Source organism: Falco rusticolus, chromosome 7 (genome assembly GCF_015220075.1).
Source record: "Falco rusticolus isolate bFalRus1 chromosome 7, bFalRus1.pri, whole genome shotgun sequence".
Classification (NCBI taxonomy): domain Eukaryota; kingdom Metazoa; phylum Chordata; class Aves; order Falconiformes; family Falconidae; genus Falco; species Falco rusticolus.
The window spans coordinates 51,531,109-51,556,617 of NC_051193.1; the positions used below are offsets into that span (position 1 = coordinate 51,531,109).

The following is a 25,509-nucleotide window of genomic DNA, read 5'->3' on the forward strand; positions in this document are numbered from 1 at the left end:
CTGTGTGGGTGAAATTTGAACAGCTGTTTTCTCCAAATGTTGATAAGAAGTAGATAATAAGCTAGTGTGAACTCTTAAATCAAGTGAAGATACACAAATTGGTTATTCTGGGTTGCTCAAAACAAGGCAGAGGTAATTATTCAGCATTGATTAATTACAAGGTAGTGTGAATACACTTAGAACAAAAAAGTGTTGACTCTTTCTTGTATTAAAGAAATTCCTCTGAAAGCAAGGAGTTCAAGAAGCACAAAAACTATCCTCTCGCCCACCCCCATGATGGAAGGGGGGATCTCCAGAAACGAGGCATGAGTGGTGAGGAACCTCAGGAACCCTTGCTGGATTTTTGATGTTCAGTATAAAGTCCTTGGAAATGGCCATTAAAGGAGCTCAATTTCTCTGTAGTTAGTCATATTACTAGTAACCTATATGTCATTTGGAAAAAATTAAACAAGACGGACAACTAGGCTGCACTGTAATGAAGATCTAGGGTGTTCTGGTTTTGTTGAGGTTTTTTATTGGTTGAGGGACAAAAGTTAATTACTTATACACCAAGGAAAGATTCAACATTACTAGCAGAAGAAAGATGTCTTGCTTATTGCTGAAGGCACATACAACTGTGGTCAAAAATGGATACCAGAACACATAGCATGAGCAAAGTATTCTGTCAGTCAGTAGACTTCACCTGAAATAAGTGTGTTGTACAGCTCATGAGTAAGAATTCCCCTAAAGTAGAGGGGTTTGAAGAAGGGCAATAAAATGAGTAGGAGAAAGTTTCTGCTATGAAGCCACTGGGAGGACCAAGACTTTAGTTTGAGTCTTCAAGAAAAATAATACTGTGAAGCAAGTCGGAAAGTAGAACTCTTGTTCTGTCTTGTAGTACAAGAATAGGGGGACAAGTTAATGAAGCTGAATTGGAGTTACATTTAGACTGAATCGTTATGCTCCACGCTCAGAATTTGAGCTCATTCAGAGATGAGGGTGGAACCTGAAGGGACAGACTGTCCTCATGTCTGCATCTTTTAAGAGCCTTTTGATTTCTGCAGAAATATCTGGTACTGGCTGGTGTCAGAGGGCATTAAGAAAGATGGGCTTCTGGACTGATCCCATCTGAGTTAAAGTGCCAGCGTCTAAGCTATTAAGAGGATAGAAGATGGCTTCCATGTGTGAAACAATGCATTTGAATATGCAAGGTCTCGTCCAGGGGAATGATCTTGTCCTGAGGGAATTGCATTCTAAAGCAGTAAGGGATGTTACCAATGAGCGTATGAATTTCTTAATAGCTGTCCTTCAGTGCTGAAGGTTTGCCATATGAGGAAATGAGGGATTGAAATATCTTCTGATCTTGTAACTTGCTGATAAGATGTTCAAAAATAATGTTGTCAGTTAAGTGAGCTTTGATACTAACCTACTGAAGTGACATTCAGATATTGCTGTTAAACTCCAAAAGCTGTTAAGCAGCTACATTCTAGTCAGTGTTTTCCAGTGTGTGAAGCCTTTTTGTCTATAGTGTTTATACACAGCCTCTTGGTTTGGAGCCTGAGCACTGAAGTCCAGAGTCCTTCAAAGGACCTTCAGTATTTGTAAAGCTTAAGATGAAAGGGAAATAAGCAAGCGGTTCTGAAATTTGCCCTGTGTGTCACTTTATTTTGCATAAAGGAGCGATTTGGTTGTACAGAACTATCTCTACTTTTTGCTCTTAGATAATAACCATTCAGACTTCAAAAGGGCTTTTATTGGCCTAAATCACAGGGTAGCAGGAGCTAAAAATGACCTAAAACTCTACTAGAAACATTCTCCTGAGAGCCTGAAAGCATATATAAATGTGTGTATACACATGAACAGATAGGTATGTGTAAATGTATATATACATGTGCACATATACACACATACATGCAAAAATCTAGCCGGACTCTAGCTACCTCAGTTCACTGTGTAATACTAATGGTGTCTCAGATGCAGCAGAAATACTTTTTCAACTCTTCACTAAAGTAAGGTCTGACCAGGCTATGTGTTGTTCTTGCCCATTATTCTTTGTCGCTCTGCCCCCAATACTCTGTATTTTGGTAACCTTTTCTTGGCAAAGAAGGTTAGATGCCGTTTGGGCAGTCGGTATGTGTTGTTTGCCAAAGCGAGCTGTACTTAGAGCAAGGTTAGAAGGGTATGGGCAGTAAGAGGGACAAGGCAAAGGGGAGAGATTAGCTTTATTTTGAGACGTGGAAGTTCCCAGTGAGAAAAATGGTGAACATAGGTTATGCAAATAGCCTGTGGCTTCACTGAACCAACAGCTGGCTTCTGAACAAAAGCTGATGTGATATGCTTTTTCAGTATTTTCTTTGTTATTTTTTGCAATGGCAAACCACATAATGACAGCTAGGCATTCAAGGTTCAAGACAGTTTTTTCTTGGAGTGGAACGTGTATTTTTGATGAAGTGTTGCTTTGGTCCTGTAATCATGCAGAGAACAAATAGTCACTATGTGAAAAAATGTCCTTCATAGCCTAATGTGGATCATAGATGGATGGGTCGTGAGGAGAAATTTTCCCAGTGGAGTGAGTTATGATGCATTATTGATCTCTCAACAATTAGAAGGCTTCATTTCTTTCTGCTAGGACAGTGGAATTCAACCTGTGATCCACAAGGCTGCTGGGGTTTTGTGTCCTGTTCCTGAAGACTCAATAGTGAGAAACAGTGAGAAAAGTAAACTTCTTGCTGGTAGAATTCAATTCCATAGGTGCATACACCTTCACTGGAAATTTTAGGGGGCTACAAGATTGAAAAAAATTTGAAAAACACTGATGAGTCATGAGAAAGCCAGTTACAGCTGCCAGACAAATGTTTCTGCCATTGAAGTAGCTATGGATTTCTGCAGTATTTTTTTTTCCCCTGCTCTACTGTAAGGTCAGTCATTTTTTCTTCCAGCCTGTTCTTTGTCATATAACGAAAATTCTTCCCTCCCTCCACTTTGATCCTTACCTGATCAGAGTACAGAAGTGCAAGGCTCTGGTAACCTGAACACAAAAGTGTCATCTCTTTTTATGTAACCTTGATGCTGAAGGGCTTGCTTAGGTGCTCAGTGCAGTGTTGCAAACTTATGTTGACACTTCTGCCCAAGAAAAATCTGCCCTGAGTTCAATAATGGAACCAGAGAACTTTCTAGTCCTAACTATATACTTATGTTTATCTTAATATAAAGTAATGAGTAGGCAACTTCTGGGAGCAAGTAAGACCTGTCTCTCTAGCAAGTTGACAGACTGATTTAGCAGGGCCTTTTCTGTAACTTAAGGAGTGATCACACAGCAGAAGCGCACATTTAAAAATAGCACTGTAGACACTGCACACAAAGATTATGTAATAGGATTTTTCTGTCATAGTTACTGTGATCTGAGATATTTATTTCAAAAGACATAATCTGACGTAGTTCACAGCCATGGAATGCAAAACTGATACTTGAAGAGTAGTGGACAATTAGTCAACAATTAATGGCACATAAAATACTTCATGGAAAATAGTTTCTGTAATTTTAAAATTAAAAACTAATAAGAAAATAGATCTAAGGCTAACAGGTCATGAGTTTGTTCACTTTTAGGTAAAGCAGTAATTTTCAAACAATATACATTCATGAGTATCTAGAAAAGTCTTTCTAGATGGATCCTAACAGAAGCAGGTGACCTCCTGTTTTCATTCTTTTAATCTGAGGTACTGTGTTACAAGATGTACACTACTAATGCTGGCCATGCTTGCGATGAATAAACAAGGTGCCAATTCACAGAATCTGAAGCCCCTTCGGACAGCTCATGGTAACCTCCACAGCTGTAGCTTAGGCTTGCCATGTGCCTGGCTCAGGGTACTAGCCCACTAGCCCTGGGGCATGAGGCAGCAGCGGGAGGCTCTGAGCATTATGCCAGCTTCTCTTACTGCTCAGCCTCCCAAGGGGCAGTGCCTGTCTTGGGCAGCTTGAAATGTGAAGTGTTCCTGCCCGTGCCAGGGTGATGGTCAGCACCCAGGCATTGGTGCCAAAGGGCAGGATCCCTGAGATGCAGACGGGCTGGTGAGAGCATGCACTTCCTGCAGCTGAGAGGGATAAGGGCCACGTGGCAGGTTGGACTTCATCCCAGACGTGCTTTCACTGCTGAAAAGAAAGTTGTGAACAGTTCCCAAAAGACAACAGCTGTGGCTATGTCAAATCCCAGCGCTACGTGCCAAAACCCCAGTGCACGTAGCTGTGCCACACAGGAGATCCTGTCTTACCGCAGCAATCCAGATCGCTGTCATATAGCTGTGTCTTGATGGAGCTGTTCCCTAAATCAGGGGTGGCAGCCAAGCGGTAGGTGTACCTGTAAGCTCTCTGTTCCTAGTGCTCTGGCAAGCACAAACCTTTTGTTATAAATACCTGACCCGCCAAAGGTAGGTTCGGAAATCTTTTCTTGTGAGGCAAGGTCAAAGAGCAAAAACCGCAGCACTGGGCGCGTAGTCAGAGGCGCGCCAAACAGGTTCAAATATGATCTACTTCTACCATTGAGGTTGCACCAGCCATATACATATTCCTTGAAATGATTTAAAGAACTCCACCCCCACTGCGCTTGTGCTTTTCAGTCGTTGGGGTTCCTCTGGTGGTCGTGCAGGGATGAAGTCAGCTATCTTCCTCGTGGTGAACTTTGGACCCGAGCAGGGCAGCTTGTTACCTGTCTAGCACAGCACTTAGCGAAAAGCCAATCTCTGTTTGTTTGTTTCTCACACTTTAGAAGGGTCGTGTTGCGGGAAAAAGGCCGTTTAAGTCAGTGATGTAATAAAGGCACCTTGTAGGTATGTAGCAGCTGTGGCGCAGGTAGGCTTTATGCTTTTATACGAGGTACTCTTAGTTTGGCTTTAATTACTGAAGGTAGTGGAAGTGAATTCCTCCCTGATTCTACTTTTTTTTTTTTTTTTTTTTTTGTGTAGGTGTGCATGTGTATAGCTGTAGTAGCTATAGTAAGGTGCATGCCAAGAAAGGGCGCCAAGGAATGGTGTGTCCTGGTAACCAGCTGGGAGACTAGTATTTCTGTGCTTTTTCATTTCAGACCCCAAGCTTTTCTGAATACTCTTTTGAGCTGGAATAGTCTTTTCCTAAAATTACCTGTTAATAAGAAAAGTGAGCAAAGCAAAAGCCAGCCTTTGAGCTACTAAAACAGTTTTCTCCTTTGTGCTCTAACGAAATGATCCCTTTCCTCAATGCAAACATCCGTGACATGGAGTGTGAAGCTGAGCTGGGGCCTTCCTCGCCATATCTGCTCAGGAGAAACACACATTAATTTGAAAATGCTTGTGGTGAGCCAGTTTTTTTGTTCCTCCCCGCTAGAGGTTCTGTAGGTGCTCAAAGAGGAGGGGGTGGATGTTTCTAGGCAACCTTTCAGGCCCCTGAAAGGTCAACAGGCGGTTTGTGACCTCAGGTGGTTCCATGGGGGCGGGGCCCTTCCAGGCCCCATCCCCTCACAATGCGCCACCACCGGGCAGCAGCAATGGCAGCGCTGCAGGTGCTGCTGGTGTTCCTGGGCCTGGCGGGGTGCCTGGCCATGCCAGGGGACCTGTCCGGGGAGCTGCGTGTCACGGCCATGTGGATGACGGTGCCGAGGCAGATGAGCCCCCGCGCCGGCACCGACCCCCTGGCCGTGGCCTACTGGCTGGAGGTGGCGGGGCGGCCACAGGTACTGCGCGTGCGGCCCAGGCGGGGCCTGGTCTCCCAGCCCTTCACCTTGGTCACCTACGGCAAGGACGGGGCCCCCTGGGAGGAGCACCCCTTTGTGCACGACAACTGCTTCTACCAGGGCGAGGTGCAGGGGAGTCCTGGCTCCCTGGTGGCCCTCGCCAACTGTGGCAGCGGCCTCCGCGGTGTGCTCTGGATGGAGGATGGCACCTATGAGATCGAGCCCATCCCCCATGATCCAGCCTTCCGGCACATCCTCTACCGCATGGAGGCGGCCAACGACCCCTGGCGCCCTACCTGTGGGCTGACCCTGGAGGAGCTGCAGCACCAAAACACTTTGCTGCCCTGGTTCAGGGTCCCCCAGGCAGAAGAGGGGGAGATGCCGAAGGACTGGTGGACGCACGCCAGGTATGTGAAGCTGGTAGTGGTCGTGGACAACATGCGGTTTGTGAAGTCGGGCAGGAACGAAACCGAAGTCTTGAAGCAAGTCATAGAAGTCATCAATATTGGGGATGCTCTTTATAAACAGCTTTCTGTCCGGCTGTTTCTTGTTGGATTGGAGATCTGGAGCAAAAGCAACCTTATAAACGTTACTAACTCTATCAAAAAGACACTGGGTGGCTTCAACAAATGGCGAAAGTCAGACCTGTCTCCACGGATGCGCCATGATACCGCTCACTTATTTGCATTTCAGAACTTTGGAGGGAGCCTGGGATTGGCATTTGTAGGGTCCATATGTGACAACCAGTGGTCGTCAGCAGTTGTGTCCTTCACTGATAGGAAGTTGTCCTCACTTGTTACCACGTTTGTCCACGAGCTGGGCCATACTCTTGGGATGCGCCATGACAAACAGGGCTGTAAATGCAGACGGAAGAAATGCATTATGTATGAAAACAACGCCGACACCGATGCGTTCAGTGACTGCAGTTATAAAGACTACTTTGACTTGCTTGGGCGTGGCGCTGCCTGCATTCGTCAACCACCAGCACCCGGTACTCTCTACACCATGAAGCGTGAATACTGCGGGAATAAGATAGTAGAAAGCGGAGAGCAATGTGACTGTGGTTCAGAAGCAGACTGTAGAAAGGATCCTTGTTGCCACCCGAACTGTACATTTACTGCAGGTTCAGTCTGTGCTTCTGGAAAATGCTGCAAGAGCTGTCAGGTCCTTCCAGCAGGAACGCTCTGCAGAGCAAGTACTGGTGACTGTGACCTGCCAGAGTATTGCAATGGGACTTCCCCGCAGTGCCCACTGGACACGTACATACAAGATGGAACCCCTTGCACAGATGGTGCTTACTGCTATCGAGGAAAATGTCCCTCCCACAGTAAACAGTGCCAGCGTCTCTTTGGCAAACAAGCCAGGGCAGCCCCTTTAGATTGCTTCAAAGCAGTGAATACTGTAGGCGACCGGTTTGGGAACTGTGGTATTCGTGACAATATCCACTTTACAAAATGCAGTATTAAGAATATCTTATGTGGTAGGGTCCAGTGTGAAAACATAGGGACATTACCTTTCTTGCAGAACCATGTAACGCTAGTCCAAACCCCTGTTGGACATAAAAAGTGTTGGGGTCTCGACTATCACGTAGGGATGCCAACGGCTGATGTAGGAGCTGTGGAAGCTGGCACACCATGTGGTAGTGACATGCTTTGTATCAACAGGACATGTACCAGCATAGCAGTGCTGAACTACGACTGTAACGTGACAAGGTGTCATAACAGAGGAGTGTGTAACAATCATAAGAACTGTCACTGCAGGTATGGCTGGGCTCCTCCATATTGTGAACAAGAAGGGTTTGGAGGCAGCATTGACAGTGGACCCCCTCCAGCCAGGAGGATTTCCCAGAGAGTGAAAACAGGAATCACAATACTTGCTCTTCTTTCCCTCTGTATCTTTGGACTAACCCTTACAATATGTTATAAATGGGAAAGAGTGGGATGGCTCAGGAGGAGATAGGCCCACAGAAGAAGACAGTTGTTTAAAATACTGGAAAAGCCAGCAGTCCCTGAAGGAGAATGCCAGCCGGCGAGTCAAAATCCATCACAAAGCGCTTGCTGAAGACCAACAAGCAGTAGCTTCAGGTGCTCCTGGAGAAACCTTCTTTGAGCAGAGCCAGCTGATAACTCATCAAAATAACGCAGCACGTTCTGAATTGCTCTAATCTGATGTGATAACATTTACTCTGCATTTAATGATATCTTTGAGTATTTTAAGTTAAGAAACGCAGGCAGTAAGGCATGCTCTTCTTTGCACCTTGAGCTCTTTAAACTGAAGCAGTAGGTAATCTGTTAGGTATAGCTTCTATGCTTCATATCAACAGTTTACAAATGTAAACTTCTTAAAACAGGTGTAAATGAATTATTTCTTCCAATGTACTCCACCTAATGTTTTCTCTCATTCAGGGGGAGAGGTGTTTGTGAGCATCCTGCTTCTGTCGTTCCTTAATAAACAAAAAGAGAAGAAAATTGCTCTTGCAGCCTCCATTTATTTCCCATCTGTGGCATGCAAAGGTATTAGCAAGAAGCAGGTATTGCAGTGAGATGCTGCAGGTGTCTGTGGCATAAGCCCTTCCAACTGTTTCCAGGGAGTAGCCCTTCAAGAGGGAGGTAGATTGTAGGGAACAGGGTCTTCAGGTTGCGAGAGGGAGGAGAAGAATCAGCTGGATCATGCCAGTAAGCATTAGAGATCTGAACCGTCAGATGTACGTCAGGAGTGTAGTGACACCAAACCTGACATCTCACAAGAACAAGTTGTCTGTTGTTTCTTTCTTAATAGTTCCTGTGCTAGACAAGTCATGGTTTTGCTCATCATTGCAGGTGTAATTGGGCCTTGAATGCCTGTCTTCCACCTCTGAGGCAGGTGTCCTAACATTCAGTTTAGCAGTTAAGTGTTAATGTTGTAGCATGAAGGCACGTGGCGTGCTCTTCCTCTAGTCCAGAGATCCAGCACACAGGCTGTGTTTCTCCCTCCCTGTAAAATTCAGGAATCCTGAAGTGCAGATAACGTATTTTTGACTGCATTAATTGGAAGATTATCTGTACTGCAACACTGAATGAATAAAAAGGTAGTGTAACACTGAAGACCAGAGCACCTGGTCCTCATTTTCATCAGAGGAATTTCTGCAGCGTGTAGATGTGGCTGTCCTAACAGCGCCAGGCAGCTAGGGGATTCAGTTGCACTGGGCCTTGTTCATTGTTTCCTGTTGCCTCTCCTGCCGCACTTGTAGCATGTGCTGAAATAGATAAGGATAGACTTTAACAAGGAAATAAATAGGGATAGATTTTGCCTTGCGGTATTGTTCCCAATAATCTGTTGGTTCAAGAACTCCCCGAGGTGCAGGAGTCCCAGGTTCAAGTGGCTTCTCTGTTAGATGGAACGTTGAACTACTTTGCCTCATTTATTGCTAGGTAATGATCTATTCTGTAGAGTTTTGAGGGAATGTCCTGAATCCTCAGACTGAACACCTTCTACAGGACATAGTCATGTATCTACTGATCCCGGCGGCACTGGTCAGCACAGCGGTTCGATGTGCTAATTGTGGTTCGGAACCTAAGGCTCTGCAGGCTCTTTTACACCCACTCTAGCGTACTTTTATCCGCTTCTTAACCTTTCAGGAGGAACCCGGCTCGAGTCTGGGGAGCGGTGCGGTGCCGGAGCCGGGGACGGTGCGTTGCGCGAGGCGTTGTGCTGTTCGCCCCGGCAGGCGAGGACGGTCCCCCGAGGCCCGGCCCGCAGTCGTCGCTGCGGTGAGAGCCCATCGCTGAGGGCCTCAGGGGTCCGAGGGAGCAGCCCGGCTCCGTCGGCCCCTGCGGCTCCCGGGCCCTCCTCCCGGGGTATGTATCGCGCTCCGGACGCGTCCGGGCACCGCTTCGGAGGGCAGGGCCGCTGGGGGATCCCGGCCGACTGCTAGGGCCGAGCCCCGGGGTCAGGGGCCGGTGCTGGGCCCCAGCGCTCGTCAGCCGCCCCCCCCCGTCCCGGGTGCTCGCGGCGAGCCGGGCCGCGCGCTGGCAGACGGGCCCGCTCCCCGGGCGGCGCGGCCGGGCGCGGACTACAACTCCCAGCGCTCCGCGGCACGGCCCTGCGGCGGTGGCAGCCGGGGAAACGACAGCGGCTGCCCCAGGAGCCGACTTCACCTTCAGGCCGCAGCATGAACGGCAGCGTGGCGGGCGGCGGCTTTTCCGAGCAGGTCATCAGCCTCACTCGCCGACCCTCAGGTAGGCCGGGGGCGGCCGCCCGGCGCCGGGCCCTTGGCCCCTTCCGGGCCGGGGCCGCCGCGCCGAGGCCTGCGCGGCCCCGATGGTGGGGGCTGGCCGGGGGGCTCGGCGGCGCTTGGGCAGCGGCGTGACGGTCCTGGCCGTGCCCGCTCCCAGGCACTGGTGCGGTAACCCTGGGGTTCCCGGCCACGGCGTGCCCTTGGCGGTGGCCCGTGGCGGGGAAAGCCCGTGTCCCGCGTGAGGGGAGCCGGCTGGGCCCGGCTTTGTCCCCGGTACGAGCAGCGGCAGCGGCCGGTGTCTGGGGTGGGCCGGCTCGCTCTTGGCTTTCCCGGAGCTGCCATCTCCTGCTTTCCAGTGAGGTGGCAGGTGCTCAGCCCTCAGCCGTGTGGGTTACCCAGCGTTAGGGAGCGTTTTGAAAGATATTGGTTCAAAGTGACCGTGCCCTGTACCGTCAGCTTCGTGCTAGTTGTTGGGGGCAGCGTCAGGGGCTTCGGGGTGGCGGGAGTGCAGGCTGGGAGGGAGAGGGAGCAGGGCAGCCCCTGTGGTGTTATTTTGGCTTCGCTTTCCCGGTCACAGCAGCATGTGCGCTCGTGGAAGTCTGCAGACACCTGTCCACCCTTGTATTCTTACAGAATTTCTGATGCCATTCCAATCACGCTTTCAGAAGCGCAGCAAGTTAGCACCAAATCTACAGCTCTGGAGGAAAATCCTGGCTCCAAAGAACCGCAGGCTCCAGCGAGGTTTTGGAGCTGGAGCTGAACTTTGGTGCACGAGGCCTTCTCTTTAATTAAAACAAGCACGAAAGAAAACGTGGCAGCCCTTCTGCCTGTACAGCTGCCGGGTGCGGCTGCCAGTCGGCCTTGGGTCCACGGGCCCCCCAGGAACCCTTGGCTCCATGGGCCCTGCAGGAACCCGCAGCACCCACACTGTTGGTGTGTGTACCGTTTTTCTTTCTCCGGGGTGATGGTAGTTCCTGTGCAGGGCTGGGGTCTGTCCTGGCCCTTGTGCCAGCGATCACAACCGAAAGGGTGAGCCCAGCAGGCAGCCCTCTGCCACCCTTGCCTAAAAGCGGCCACTGGTCTGAAAGCTGCTTAGCCCTGCCTGCACAACCACAAGCTCGAGCTAATGAAGCCATGCTTGTCAGTGAAAAGTATTTGCTAAAGAAAGCCAGTTTTTATGGGAAAGCTGTTTCTATACTTTTGGGAACCTAAAATTGTGAGGGAGGTAGAAGCGGATGTTGAAAGGGCAGTGTTGACAGGTCTTGAATGCAGCCAAGGCAGTTTAAATCTTGTTACCATAAGCAGCATTTGTCCCATCGTTAAGGTGGGCTGTGTACTTTTAGAGTTAGGTTTCTAACTACGTCACTTGATTTGAAGGTCCTGCCATGTGAACAATTATTTATTTCTGTGGAAGGAAAAAAGCACTGTTTTCTGTAAATCACAGTGTGATCCCGTAATCTCTGTAATTGGAGTTCTGACTGCAACTTCTTAAAACGGGTCGTCTGCTAAACATCTCTGGCAAAAGTTTGCCAACGGGGGGAATGCATTTACAGTGACAAAACTGTGTGTATGTCTCTCAAATTTCCTTCTGAGATACTAGGCTGAAATTAGGCAGAAAAATGTGGTTTTATGGAAAACTAAGTAACTTCATTGGTTCAATTTGTAACATTATTAATTTTCTCTTTTCCTAATCCTGCCAATCATTTTTTTTTTTAAAAATGTCTTTTGGAGGAACTTTTTGAAGTTTCGGGGAGGGGGGTAGATGAGGCATAGGGAGGTCTGCAGCCTCAGGGAAGGTCAGAAGTTTAGCCCAGCACCTGCTTTTAAAGCTTTGCAGTTCCACTTCTGGTCCCTTGTAGACAAGAGATGCAGCGCCATGTGCCGTCTTCTTCCCCTTGCTCCTTTTCTCGCGGTTATGCTGTGTCTCTATGGCTGCATGAACTGGAAAGAGGAGAATAGCAGAGAGCTCAAGGAAAGATAGGGAAGATATTTTTAGTCAGAGTGAAAGTTTTAAGTGCTGGAAAGGAAAGACAGAGTGAAGAAGCCCTGTGAATACTTAAATTGGTCGGGCATGAACTGCTGCCTCTTTTTGTCACAAATATCTGCTCCTATCTAATATTGCCTCTGCTGATGAAAACTGAGACACTTAATCATTTTTCCAATCATGAATGAAAACTTGTAAAATGTATACTTCTTTCATATATATTTGGGTTTTTTTCTTTATATGTAGAGAATCAGTGTGTTCTGAAACTCCTGATTCCTTCTTTCTGGCTTTTTAAAAGTGATTAAACCTTGTACTTTCTGTAGTATTCATTCTCCATGTTCTCAGGTCATTAGCTTCATGACAAATAATTTTTAGGATTGTGGATTTATTTTTTTTAATTCCTATTGAATGGTGTGTTATTGTGCACAACTGTCCCTTCTTGGGATAGATATAGAATAGCTGAAATGTCAGTGTTTCTTCAGTCTGCTGCTGCTTCCGTTTTCTTCCTTGTTTCTCTGAAGCTGCCAGGAAGGGGAGAAAAAAGAAAAAAGGTGTAGCAAGTTTGCCGTTAATATTTCCTTACTTCACAGCTGTAGATGCACACTTAAAATAGCGTGACTCATCTGATACATCCTTTGATCTCCTATGACTGATTTAAAATGCTGCTTCCCAGCAGGCACAAGGCGATTTTATTTTCATTTGCAACTCTGCTTCTCAAACTTTCTAATCCTAACTTTGAGAGGAAGTAGAAAAGAAAGAGAAAATAAATAAATCAGCCTGGCTGAATGTGGGGAGAATTTGCCTTCAGCTGATCTTGACAATAGGTCTTGGCTGACTAATTTATGTCAGGAAAAAAAGAAGTTTTTTCTTCTTCCATTTACTTTGGTTGTATATATTTTTTTTCCCCCTCAACTTCTCTTTTTTCATTGCAAGCCTCTTCTTAGGGAATCTTTCTCAACCCTTGTCACTTATTATTTACAGAGAAACTTAGCTGCATGTGCATGGGCAATGTGCTTTTGTAACCTGTCGTTTTTCAGATTTTGAATTCAGTTTGTTCTTCGGGATTTCTGTGAAACAAGAAGTCTTAATCTTTAACTGCACTTTCATCCAGCAGCTGGTTCCAGCTAGAGATCTGTAATCAAAGCTTACTTTAAAGAACAATAGGAAACATAACAAAAATACAAAGTGAACATCAGTTTTGTTTAATGTATGTGTGTTCCATTTTGTTTTGCTTTAAATCTGAGAACTTTGTCTTTATTTCCTGACGTGTTTTAAATTCCTGAAACAGGACAAAGTGATTACATACAATTTGAAGTAGTTGCATCTAAGCTAACCTTATTCTTTTGAGGTGCCAGTTTCAACTCCTGAGATGTGGAAGGGGAGCCTTCTGAGTTCTAGGTGCCCTCGAGCTGGTAGCACAGCTCTGCTTGCCCGTCTCCTCATCTGTAGACAGGGTCTAATGCTCCTTGCCTTTCCTAACTCTGTTTCCCAGATCATGAAATGCTTGTTGGGCATGATTTCTTGTTGCTCAAAGGTAATGATTTACTGTAGCCTCCTGTGAAATGGAGAATGCTTTGCTTTCATGCTGTGCTGAAGAGACATATTCCATTCCTGCTGAGGGCTCAGTTGTCGTCTTAGAAATGCATTTCCCAACGCCCACCTGAAAATGGCTCATGGATGCTTTATGGAATAAAGCATGTGGGCCCTCAGGCATTCAGTGTCTCTTCTCTGCTTTCAAGACCAGTTTCATGAGAATAACTTTGCTAGACAGTGATGGCTGGAAAGGATGATGCAGATTTGTGTGCTGGGAGTTTTAGTATCGTAGAGAAAATAAGACAATGTGGGAAGGTACAGTCCCCAACAACAGCAAGGAAGTGTGAAGCTTTGAGCTTTTTCTCATCAGCTTTCTCTTTGGCTTACCTTAGGCCTGGGCTTCAACATTGTTGGTGGGACAGATAAGCCGTACATTTCCAATGACAGCAGCATCTATGTCAGCTGGATCAAAAAGGATGGGGCAGCTTACCTTGATGGCCGGTTACAAGAAGGAGATAAAATTTTAGCGGTAAGCCTTTTCTTCTGTCACCCTATGTGTTCTTGAAACGCTGTGATCAGTGATGTGATGCGGGTTTGCCATTGCAGTGCACAGAGAGGAGGCATGTGATGCATGCAGTTAGATGATGCTGAGCAAATTCCATGAAGGAGCTAATTTGGTGCTTTGGGGAGAGCTTTGAGCACTAAGGAGATGAGTGCCTCTACACGTGGACCCATCTCTTCTGCCTTCTTGATCTGTCTCAGAAGCACTCCTTGGTGATGTGTCTGTATTTCCTCTGCGACTTTCCTGCCTAAGGTTTTAGAATCCGTTGGTCCCTCTCTTGCTCACAACGGATCGTCATTTACACACATGGAAATAAACTTCCAGGTTTTAGAATCCACTGTTTCTTCTCTTGCTCACAGTGAATCATCATTTACACATGTGGAAATAAACTTCCAGGTTTTCTACCTCTAAGTTTCCATTTTTTGACTGATAGGCTGTGATTACTGCTGATTCTTTTGCTCAGGGGGATTTTTAGGCTCTAAAACTTCTGAAGGTCATAAAACTCTTCATTTCAGCATACTGGGAATAATAGAGGCTGCTTCTCCTTTTAGAAAGAATTTTTAAAGTGATTGAGGTTCAGTCCCACTGATTCTTTAGACAGTTGGCAATCATAAAAGACAATATGCTTTACAAATTCGTGAGTGAAGTTATGTCTCCTAGTGTGATACATGATCTTTTAATTTTATTTTATACTTGCTTATTATGTTACACATGTAATCTTTTTAGCCTCTATAAAGTGCCTTGCAGTAGTTGGAGCCTATTATTGATCCAGAAAACGATACCAAGTTAAATGGAGAACATTATCCGATCTTTTCTTGGCAGTTTAATAGTTACATACTTCTGTTTGGGGAGTCTAAATATCAAGAGAAGGGAGGCATTGGATGTGATCTCAGGGCATACAATCAGGGGTAATGGGGTTGAAAAAGAAAAATTAGGATGAATATCATCAGTTAGTGAATGAAATCAAGTAGGTTATAAAACCTTCTATCCTAAGATATTAAATTACAAAAAATCCTAACACTTTCAAAGTAGATGCCTATATATATATATGTAAGTCTTTATTTTGTTACATCAGTATGCTTTTAAATGTATGTTTACACCAATCTTTCAAACAGAAAGGTTTCAAAGATAGACCAGTAGAGGGAACAGTGTGGGAAAGAAACTCATAATAATAATTTTGCTGTGGCTGCTCTTTCAATTTCATTAGCTGTGAGAATTATACCTTTGATTTGTTTCCAGTAAAGCAACAACATAAGAAATTGCTAATGACGCAACTGTCGTCTTATATTCTGGTTTTGCTTCTAGGTAGTTTTTTTCAGTACCTCTGTGTTTTGGCTTGGAGTTTCTCATGCTATCTCTCAACATATAAAAATACATCTATAATATGAATGGATGAATATGGATCTTGCTGATTTTAGTATCATGCCCCAAATGCAGAATTTTGTGAAAGAGGAAGTTTCTTATCTCCTTCCTATGTTAGCTTGCATCATCAAAAAATCTGCTTTTTGCCCTTCAGCAACTGATTCTCCTTTTCCTTTTTTACTAGGTCAACGGCAGAGACTTGAAGAATTTGCGGCACAAGGATGCTGTGGAACTGTTCAAGAATGCAGGCTGTGACGTGTCTCTGAAAATTCAGCGCAGGGTATGTTTTACCTGTTTCTTAGGATTATTTCTGTCTCAGTTTAGACTGGTTTTTATGATTGATAATTCTCTGTTTCATGAGGCAGAAAAATACCATGTCCAGGTGTTCGTTGTGAATAATAGATAAAGGTTTTGTTTGAACTATGGCCTTGTCTAGTTGACCACAGGTGTAATCATCCATGCATTAACTGTTTGTAACAGTATCAGAGAAGGGGTGAGTTTGAAGAAGTCCCTAGGTCTTTGTTTTGTTGGAGTGTATTGTGTTTTCTCACAGATCTCCCTTGTGAGGCAAAGGTTTGTTTGTGAAGACAGAATCTCAGGTTCTCCAATTTTGTTTCAGAGGCTAGAATCTTACTCGAGACAAAACTCCCCTGTTGCTTCAGAGGTCATCACTCGTGTTAGTGTTGAGATGTGTGTGCAACCCACCACTACAAGAAAGACATTGAGGTGCTGGAGTGTGTCCCAAGAAGAACAATAAAGCTGGTGAAGGGTCTGGAGCAGAAGTCATATGAGCAGCAGCTGAGGGAACTGGGGTTGTTTAGCCTGGAGAAAAGAAGGCTGAGGGGCGACTGTACTGCTCTCTACAACTACCTGAAAGGAGGCTGTAGCAAGGTGGGGATCAGTCTCTTCTCCCAAGTAACAGGCAATAGGATGGCCTTAAGATGCACCAGAGGAGCTTTAGATTAGGTATTAGGAAAAATTTCTACACAGAAGGGGTTGTCAAACACTGAAACAGGCTGCCCAGGGGAGTGGTTGAGTCACCATCCCTGGAGGCATTTAAAAGATGTGTCGGTGTGGCACTTAAGGGCATGGTTTAGTGGTGAACTTGGCAGTGCTGGGCTAATGATTGGACTGTATGATCTTAAAGGTCTTTTCCAACCTAAATTGTTGTATGATTCTGTGACATGTTGTCTGCTATAGCTTAAATATACTGGACCATTTTGGATATAGAAAGAGAGGAATCCATAATCCATTGTAATTTGAACATCCCGGGATAGCATTGAAGTTGACAAAGGAAATACTGATCAGCCTGAAGCATGCTGGTGAGGAGAGGTGGGTTTGAGGCCCCTTTTATACTCCCTTAGTAAAGGAGTAAATCTGGACCAGTGTACAGGGCAGGTAAGAAAATTGGAGATAATTAGTGATGCCCTTTTCCTGGTAAAGACACTAGGAAATGGTGTGGTGGGAAGTGCGTCAAGGGATGACTGATGTGTGTGTCATTGCTTCTGCTGTTAAGAGTCCTGGTTTACAAAGTGACAGAGAAACATGAGGGTGCCTGGTAGCAACTGGGTACTCTGCGGTAAAGCTGAGTCCATCCAAAGCCGTTCTAACTGTCCTTTCTGTTCTGTGGAGTGTACAGGTACCTGGAGAAACTGTCTCGCACATCTTTTACAAATCCCTTGAACCTGACAGAGAACTGGGGGCTTTCCTGTGATAGGCTCTGACACAAATACTTCTTTTTTTCTTGTAGTTGCAGCCACAAAATGGCCCTGTGGGTCATCAAGGCGATGGAGAATCAGGTGGGCTTCCTCTAGCCACCATTCTTGTGCCAGGCCTGGCGCTTGCTGTGGCAGCAGTCTGGATCTTGCTGAGGTATCGACAGCGGATGTGAAGATTTCACATTTTGGATATCACTGCATATTTTACACAGCTATGATGTAATTTAAAGATGGAGAATCAACGATCTTATCACAAACTGATGTCAAAAAGGATGATTGCCTATCATAAAGCTGCTGCTGCTGTTCTTTATATATTGATTTTGTTGCAGAATGGATGGAAGCAGAGAGGAAAAGGGGAAGGGAGATGACTGTGTTCACACGTAGAGTGGGATGGCTGTATTTTTGACTAATCTGAGGAGGTTTTGCCATCCCCCTCTGTTTTGCACCATGAACTTTCAAACACATTCATCTATTCCATGTTTTAAGATGCGGCTTTTGGTTATAGGGAGTGGGGATTGGGGTGGTTTTACATCAAAACATTTACTAGAGGCTTTGCCTTGTTTCCACTGATTTTTTTCTTGAAACTAATGATCCCTGTCTGAACCATGAATAAAGAGAAGTAATGCGGAGGGTATATTATTTTTTCATAGAATTTTTGTTGGTTGTTGCTACATAAATGCCTTAAGAAAATGGTATAAAATCTAACCTGTGATTTCACAGGTAAAACCATCGGTATAGCTGATGATTTAACAGTAATATGCGGTATTGGTGAGGTATTCTACCAGCTCTGGAAAGATAGAAGATAGCCTGCAGCTAGAAAAAGACTGATTGCCTGAGTGACTGCTCATGACTGCTCATTCTTGGGTCAGAGTTGTAAGAGAAAGCTTTCCACAAAATGCTAGGGTACTGGAGACAGTCAGTCAGAGAATTGAATCACAAGGATAAGCAGTGGCAAGAGATTTGGACATGCTGAAGCTGCAGAAGAGTCTTTAAATTAGCAATGAAGCAATAGGCCCACCATCCAGCAAACAGATTGAAGTCTGCATCTCTCAGGTTAAAGGTCTGGTTTTGTTTTGGTTTTTTGGGGTTTTTTTGTTTTGTTTTGTGGGGAATTTATTTAAAGTTTTCTGTAGCAGTTAACTTGCTCTCTGCAGTCAGAAAATCTTACGATGATTGAAAGGGAGAAACCGAGAGTAAGCTGGGGTTGTCCTGGCTATATTGCTTGTTTGTGAAGACTAATGTGATGTTCAGGAGGTAGACTGGCAGATGTAAGCCGGGATAAGGCTTAGCAAGTAAAACCAAAGGGAGAGACCCTTGCTCTGGAAAGCATATTGCTGAATTTACCTGCAGAGTCTCATCTCACTGTGATTTGAATGGTTTTAAATGCCCCATCTGACATGAGCTCTTTGGAGTAAGACCTGTTTCTCTTGTCTCCAAGAAATCAACGTGTTTTGTTGTTTCTGTAAAGGAAAAGCAAAATGCATGGTCTGGTCTGTATGGTGCCAAAAAAAAAAAATCACCTATGCAATATATGTATTCAGACAAAGAAAAACCAGTGTCTTGGTGCTTTACTTCAGTCTTTATTACTCTGGCATGAAGTTGCTGATGTGTTTAAAGTTGTTGTGTGTTCCCTCAGGGTTGTACTACTGTCTGCTGGAGGCAGAAATGGTATGCTGTTATCCCTGACATTCCTACACTACCATGGAGTGTCAGATCACTTAGACCACATTAAATCTTGCTTTGGCCTAAAAACTGTGCTAATATAATGGGAAGAGGAAACAGGAGGAATTCCGCTCAGTGTTCGTAGGGGACTTTGAGAACAGACTTGAGGTTTGGTGAACATATATTGGTGTTGGATGGCCTGGGCCGATGCATGCAGTGACTTGCCTTGACCTGCAAACCAGTTATGGCGGATAACAGAACAGCTGTTCAGACAGATCTTCACATATGCAGCATGAACAAGCTTTACATGTCTGTGACCTGCTCTGAATTTTGGCTGTGGTGTCCACATGAAGCACGTGCATGTATTAAGGCAGATGATTAGAAGTTGATGCTGTTGTATCACAGCAATTAGAATAAAGATGCAAATTGTAAGAAAAAGGCTTGTCTGGGACAAACCTCTTGTTAGCCTTTGCCCGAGTTGAGTGTCTGTGAGAGCAGGTATGTGTAACAGGCTAGGAGGATGAGGATTTGCACAAGGGAGTGGTTTGTTTTACTCATTTCCTATTGAAGTAAGCAGAGAAAGCAAAGCCTTTGGGGTTTTGGTTTTTGTTTTTCAGCTTTGGGATTTTGATACTGCCCAGACATGATTACCATCTGTGTCTCAGGCAGTTTGTTATGGGGGCAGGGTTATATCCAGTGCCCAGATAATGTAGCTTACTGAGAAAGAAAAGGCTCTTCTGGTGCATAGTGTTCCTTTGGATTTCTTTTCACAATCACTGAATAATTTTAATACCACAGGATTAACTCAGTGGCTTTTTCAGAAGTCTGAATAGTAGTTTTTACTCAGAATTTAAACTGTCCAATTTAATGTCCTAACCCTTAGGAACATCTTCCCGTGTCTGCCTCCTTCAAACCAGTGCCTGAGGAGTACCAAACAATCCCTTTTCCAATCCCCAGCCATCTCTTGTCCCATTTATTGACAAAATCCTCATAGAAAATAATACCCCAACCCCAAACTCTCCTGTGAGCTGTGTCTCATATTACTTGCAGCAGCTAGACTGTCTCACCTAAACTGTGTGTGTTTTCCAAAGTCTTTTCCACTCTGTGGTTTCTCTAACCCCGAGTTTCATTTTTACACTGAATGCTGTATATACATATTCTGTCATTGTGGAAGAAGTGAACTAAAAAAAATATATCTAATGAGGACAGTTTGTAAATCCAAGTGATCAGAGAGAGTTTAACTTTTGTTACAACTTCAGTCTCTTATGTTCTGAAAAAAAAAAAAGTTGAAATCTTGACAAGAAATGTAAAAAGCATCCTAACTGTAATTTGTAAGTTTTGTTTTTGGTTTTTTTTTAAAATTCATTTGCCATTAATTCTGAGGGCAGCTGAAACTCCTGAATCCCCATGTTTCTCCCCCATTCTCATGTGTTCCCTCAGCCTTCTTGTGAACTTGGTGACCTGATGAAGCCTGGAGTTTCATATCCTTAATATAAAGACAAATCCATCTAGTTTGATTTCCTGTATATTCTAGGCATTTGAGAGAGTCTCAAGTTGTATGTACTAATAATACACAATTAACTTAGGTGCAACAGTAAGAAAGAGCAGCCAGACTTGATCTGAAGATAGGAAGATCCACTACTGCTGGTGCTTTTTAATTAAAAACAAACTAGAAAGGAGTGTGTGGGAGGGAAAGGTGCCTTGCTTTCAGTTTGCCTTTAGGTTCCAACAACTGGTTTGTTAGGTTTTCTGTGCTAGATTAAAGAGGCCTCTCATAACCAGTAGTTCCTCCCTGTGAGGGGATTTGTGTGTTGTAATTGTCTTACCCCTCACATTATTTTTAAGAAATGAAGCCAGCTGAGCCCTTTGAGATTCATAGTGTAAGATACTTTTTCTCTTGGGAGTAGTTTTTGTGGCTTTCTGTACCTTTCCAGTGTTGCTGTATTGCTTTGTAAAATCCAGACACCTCAACCACGTGCGGAGTCTCGCTATTGAGCATGCCAATGCCATATGTTCGGAGTTTTCCATAAATTTTTTTATCTGCAAACCCTTAAAATTTTTTTGGTGAAGGTACAGACAGGTGCAAAGGAAATTTAAGCCAACTCCTAAGAGCTGGCTTTTCTTAAATAACTTTTACAAATCTCTTAGAAGTGGTATACAGCTTTCCCTTTCTTCATTTGCTTTCTCAAGTGCCCTAAGGAGTCTGTAAACCACAATAAACACCATTGCCTCATGAGAGGTAAATCTTCTTGATGCCAGTTTGTAGATCAAAAGAGCAATCCCTTTTGGTCCTAGAGTGACACTAGAAACGAGTGTTAAGTGCCTGTATATTCTGACTTCTAAGTCCTTGTCCACACCTGATGTGACCTGCATGGTGTGAGTGAAGGTATCTGCCTTTCCATTTTGTTGAATGACTGCACCTCCTGTTTGGGACGGCTGTGCACTCTGACAGGCCCAGATCACTCACTCTCTGCCTTGTCTGTGGTATTATTTACCAGTCCGCTATCTTTAGTGGTACTGGTTTTGTCTTCTGCTAAATCATTGGTGAGAATACTGAATGGAATTTGGTACAGAGGCAGCTTCTCCCTGTGTTATGATTTTTCAGTAACTGTTGGTATCTCCTGATAATTAGATTCTTTGTCTCTTTAATGGATGCATTTTGATAGAGTATATAATTGATTTTTTTAAAAAAATACATGTATCGGCCTGTGGCATAGTACTAAGCAGGTTACATCTGAGTGGTCAGTAACTTCATCTGTTCACTTTCTGGCAGAGGCTGATTGATACAAGGGTAATAATCAGGTCAGGTGAGCTTTATGAGCCATTCTCTTTCCTAATTTGTTGATGTGGAGTTTACCTGTGGAAGTTGTTTTCCTCTACTCAGGTTGAAGAAAAGAGTAGGTAACTTACTAATGGGATGGTGTCCCACAGGCTGGGGGCCCGTGGGAAGGGTTACATGCAGAAGTCTGAAGGAGAGCCTTAACTATTCCCTTGTCCTCAGGGTTTTCCTTGGGGCTAGCCTTAGGTAGACTCATGCTGCTGTGCTCAGTATGTGTCCTCTCTGGAGCTCTGCTCTGTCTCTCCCCATGTGCAGCTGAGAAGGGACTACAGGCCTTTCAAAGCACCCTTGAAGAAGGATCCATGTACAATGAGAACGTACACTGGTTTAAATGACAAGCAATGTGCAAACTCGAAATGGCTTTTCCAGTCAAGTTTGAAAGGTTTTGTCCTTGCTGCAGCTGTAACTGATCACAGGTGATCTTTGCTGTAGAGCAAGCTCTGTATCTCCTACCTGACTGCCCAAACCAACTTTCCTAGGCTGGCACTCTTGGTAAAGAAGAATAACTGTGCTAAGTATGCAGTTCTTCAAAGTGGCATGTGAATGACTGGAGGTTGTTCACCAAGCTTTCATGCTTGTGTTTGTGTCCAAGTCTTCCAGCCATGTGTCCCTTTGGTAAAATTCTCTTCCCTCTCATCCCTCTTCACCCCCTCTCAGCAGCCTAGCATTTGTGCCTGGCTTGCATTTTTTGCCCTGACACAAAAGCAATTGTCATAGAAAAATTGCTGCTTTTGCCCTGTGTCAGCAGGTACTGATGTTTGTTAATTCAACTGTATCCCCTTAGTTGCTCTGAACTAGCTATTGGACTTGGTGTTACTTCTTTTCTCTTCCTTTTGGAAATGAGTGTTGGCACTTAGTTCTGTGACTGCCCTTGTTCTGGCTGGTTTGTCAGGTGTTGGAGGACAGATACCCAGAACACTAAGCAGGAGTGTGCTCTTCTCTGAGGTAGTGGAGGTTGTGCAGTTACAAGAGTAAGAGGCTGTGATCAGCTCTGAACTGAGCCCAAAGCAGCCCTAACAGCTTCACTCTAGGATTACATGGACGCTAGAGACTCTTGCTGAGGTATCAACATTTTAAGCAGAGTGGTCTAGTCTCTACAGCAGTAGGGGCTGGATTCCAGTTTTGGGAATACCCCTGAAGACCTATATTGATGTCAGGACAACCCCCAGCTCCAGACCTGTCCTTTTTGCCCTTTATGATGTCTCGCTAGGTCTGTCTGTCTCACCTTCCTAAGTTCCTGATTGTGGCGGTGCTGGGAGAAAAGATGTTTCTAGTTGTTGGAGGGTGGCAGTCCACTTTAGACCTGTACCTGAGCTCCTGCTGTGGGTTGGATGGGCAGGGTAGGCAGATCTTAGGGCCCACCAGCCAGATGACTGTGTATCCACTACTTGGGAAAACGCAGCAGAAGTGCAGTTTATGCTAAGCATGTCATTCTGTTGCTGGGACAGAGTATTTCCAGAGAGAGAGAAAGTTTAGCAAAGGCAAGCAGAGTTTTGGAGAGACAGCTCTGCTTGTGCTTGAGAGCAGGGTTGTCTATATATCCATGGCTACAACATCTCTGGGAAAAGTATTTTTGGGGAGACTTAGAGTGGATGAGAAGAGAAAAGCTGAAATAAACCTGTTCTCATTCATAGTGAGTGTGTGAAGGAAGTGTGCTCCTAAAGAAAATGAAATGAGATTTAAGAGAAATGACAGCTGAACCTGGTTCAGTAGGACTGATGGGGGGATGAGGGGGTAAGTCAGGGAACGCAGCTGGGACTGGCTGATCTAAACACGGTGTTTTCTGGGAATGAAGTAGTGGTGTGAGGTACAAGCTATGCTGTTTTTTCATCTTTGACCCAGCCACCTGCTTCAACTACTTCAGTCTAACTAGTAATAAGCACTTGATGAACCATTAGAGCTACTCTGGATGTTAGTAACATTCATGCAGATAGACTAGAAGCTCTGTTTCCCTGGATCACTTAAAATTCAGAGTTCATAGATCGTTTCCAATGTAGATTGCTGACGTTAATTGAAGGACATCAAGCTGTTAAATGGGAAATAGGCTAAATTAGATAGTTCTGTGGTTATTTAACATTCATTAGTGCATGAAAATGCTTGGGTTCTTAAAGGTGTTTTTTTAAGCCTAGAATGATTGAGATACTGGCAATGTGATGTTAGAAGTTGTTAGCATGGGGGTTCCTGGGTGGACCTGGAGACTGTATGAAAGAAATTACTTGCTTAACTGGTGAAATATTTGCTGTCTCACTTAAGTACATAGGCTGTATGGGAGAGCAAATGCAACACATGAAATGGTGGGTTCACAGTTACCCCAATGGTCTTCTGCATTCGTTGCTCCTCAGCATGTTTTAGTAAACTTCTAAATCAGTGAAACAATAGAACATGGAAGGAAAGGGGATAAAAGAATTGTGATATTTAGGGCTTCTTTCACTTCTTTCTAAATGTAGCAAATGTGGTACAAAGTTTGGGAATATAATTCAGGAATTTAATTTTAGAAGGTAAGTAGTAATCCATTATTATTTTTGTCTTGCATTGTGTAAATAATACTCTTCAGAAGTGTTTCTAGAGAATTTAAAGACTTTATGCAGCTATGTTTATGCTCCTCCACAGACTGTTGTCAGCTGATGCACAAAAAGGCATGCTGGTGACACGCTCTCATGACGAAGATAATACCTTTGTCTGTAAAGTGCTCTTATACAAGGGAAGTATTCACGTGTTCTTGGCTTTGCCGTGCGGGGGTCACATGGGAAGGGAGCAGAAATCAGGTAGGAAGTAAGGCCAGAAAAGGTGCAGAGGTCTTGCAGGAGTAGAGTGGGTATCAGTGGGACATGTGGCAGAGATGCAGTCTGCCTGGCAGAGTAGCCCTCTTTGCTGGGAAGCTTCCCTGCATAAACCAAGCTCCTTGGCCCCTTTGTCCAAGTCCCTGCAACAGTGTGGGGCTTCTGAGTCCCAGCTGAGCTGTCACTCGCCACGTGGCTGAGTTGCAGCAAGAGTGCCACAAAAAGCCAGTTTGTCAGGCAGCCCAGCACTTGCAGATTGTAGTTCTGCAAAGACATTTCAGTCCTGAGTCCTTTTCTTAAATTGCTTGAATTTTTTCCCTAGCAGTGGTATCAGCTTTGCCAGTTAACTATAAACCACAAAGGAAGTGTTGGGTGGACATTGTCAAGGAATCTGATCACACTGTTAACTTTCTTCTGTGGTAATTAAAAGGGAGTGTTTGAATCTGTACTGAAATTACACAGCACAGTGGTTAATGGGCTCCACTGCATTTTGCTCAGATGTTGAAACAGGACTTCAGATGTTCTTGTGTGAACATTTAGATGTGCTGGGATGGGGAGGGAAAAGCCTTCGCTCTGTATTCAAGTTCTCCCTGCTTGGCAAGTTTTAATTAATCTTTCCTTGAACTTCCAGTATGTTCCATTTTGGCTACTGAATTTGTTTATAGTGTTTAAATATTTACAAAAATCCTGAACGGAAGATGTAAGAGCACTGATCAGCTGAATGAGAACATGAGGTTCTGAAGCTGTGGTGTGAAGCTGTAAAATAAAATCAAACAATCCAGCACAAGCACATGGACCTCAGTGGCTGTGGTTAAAAAAAAAAAAAAGTGTAGTCAAAACGCTGCTTCAAGGAAACTATTTTACCCTGCTACTGCCATCTCTTAAGTGCTGTTTTGAATGCTGGCATCACAACATGGGTGGTGTTGTACAAAGCGAACACAGTAGTATGGAGATGTGTGCTGGGTGTGAAAGGCACTGATATAAAAGGTTGATTGGCTGGAGAGGGAGAAAGGTTTGGATAACCCCGAGGACTCAACAGTTGTTGCTAAAGGACGAGGTTTGGGCCATCTTGTGGCACTGTTGGCATGTGTCTTGGTCAATGTCCCCTATCTGTGCAGATTCTTTGAGAAGCAGGACCTACTTTCCCAAAATGCAGATTTACTTTTTGCATAA

The 25,509-nt window shown here is 44.6% G+C and overlaps 2 protein-coding genes across 2 annotated transcripts; both read left to right on the forward strand.

Annotated features, from left to right (window-relative positions):
- The first annotated feature begins 34 nt into the window (after window positions 1–34).
- On the forward strand, window positions 35–9,395 carry LOC119151264 (disintegrin and metalloproteinase domain-containing protein 20-like). Its single transcript, XM_037395015.1, has one exon. It carries the CDS (start codon window positions 5,471–5,473, stop codon window positions 7,637–7,639), a length of 2,169 nt encoding a protein of 722 aa, XP_037250912.1. The 5' UTR covers window positions 35–5,470; the 3' UTR covers window positions 7,640–9,395.
- A 379-nt stretch (window positions 9,396–9,774) lies between these two features.
- LOC119151267 (synaptojanin-2-binding protein-like) lies at window positions 9,775–17,989 on the forward strand. Its single transcript, XM_037395020.1, has 4 exons — window positions 9,775–9,897; window positions 13,806–13,942; window positions 15,522–15,617; window positions 17,088–17,989. The coding sequence occupies exons 1-4, from the start codon at window positions 9,831–9,833 to the stop codon at window positions 17,226–17,228; spliced, it is 441 nt and encodes a 146-aa protein (XP_037250917.1). The 5' UTR covers window positions 9,775–9,830; the 3' UTR covers window positions 17,229–17,989.
- The last annotated feature ends 7,520 nt before the right edge of the window (window positions 17,990–25,509 follow it).

Bases quoted from the DNA above. Each gene is read 5' to 3' on its own strand.
- LOC119151264 (XM_037395015.1), top strand. From the start codon at position 5,471: ATGCGCCACCACCGGGCAGCAGCAATGGCAGCGCTGCAGGTGCTGCTG.
- LOC119151267 (XM_037395020.1), top strand. From the start codon at position 9,831: ATGAACGGCAGCGTGGCGGGCGGCGGCTTTTCCGAGCAGGTCATCAGC. The intron at 9,898-13,805 runs GTAGGCCGGGGG...GGCTTACCTTAG, and splicing joins CCTCACTCGCCGACCCTCAG to GCCTGGGCTTCAACATTGTT. The intron at 13,943-15,521 runs GTAAGCCTTTTC...CTTTTTTACTAG, and splicing joins AAGGAGATAAAATTTTAGCG to GTCAACGGCAGAGACTTGAA.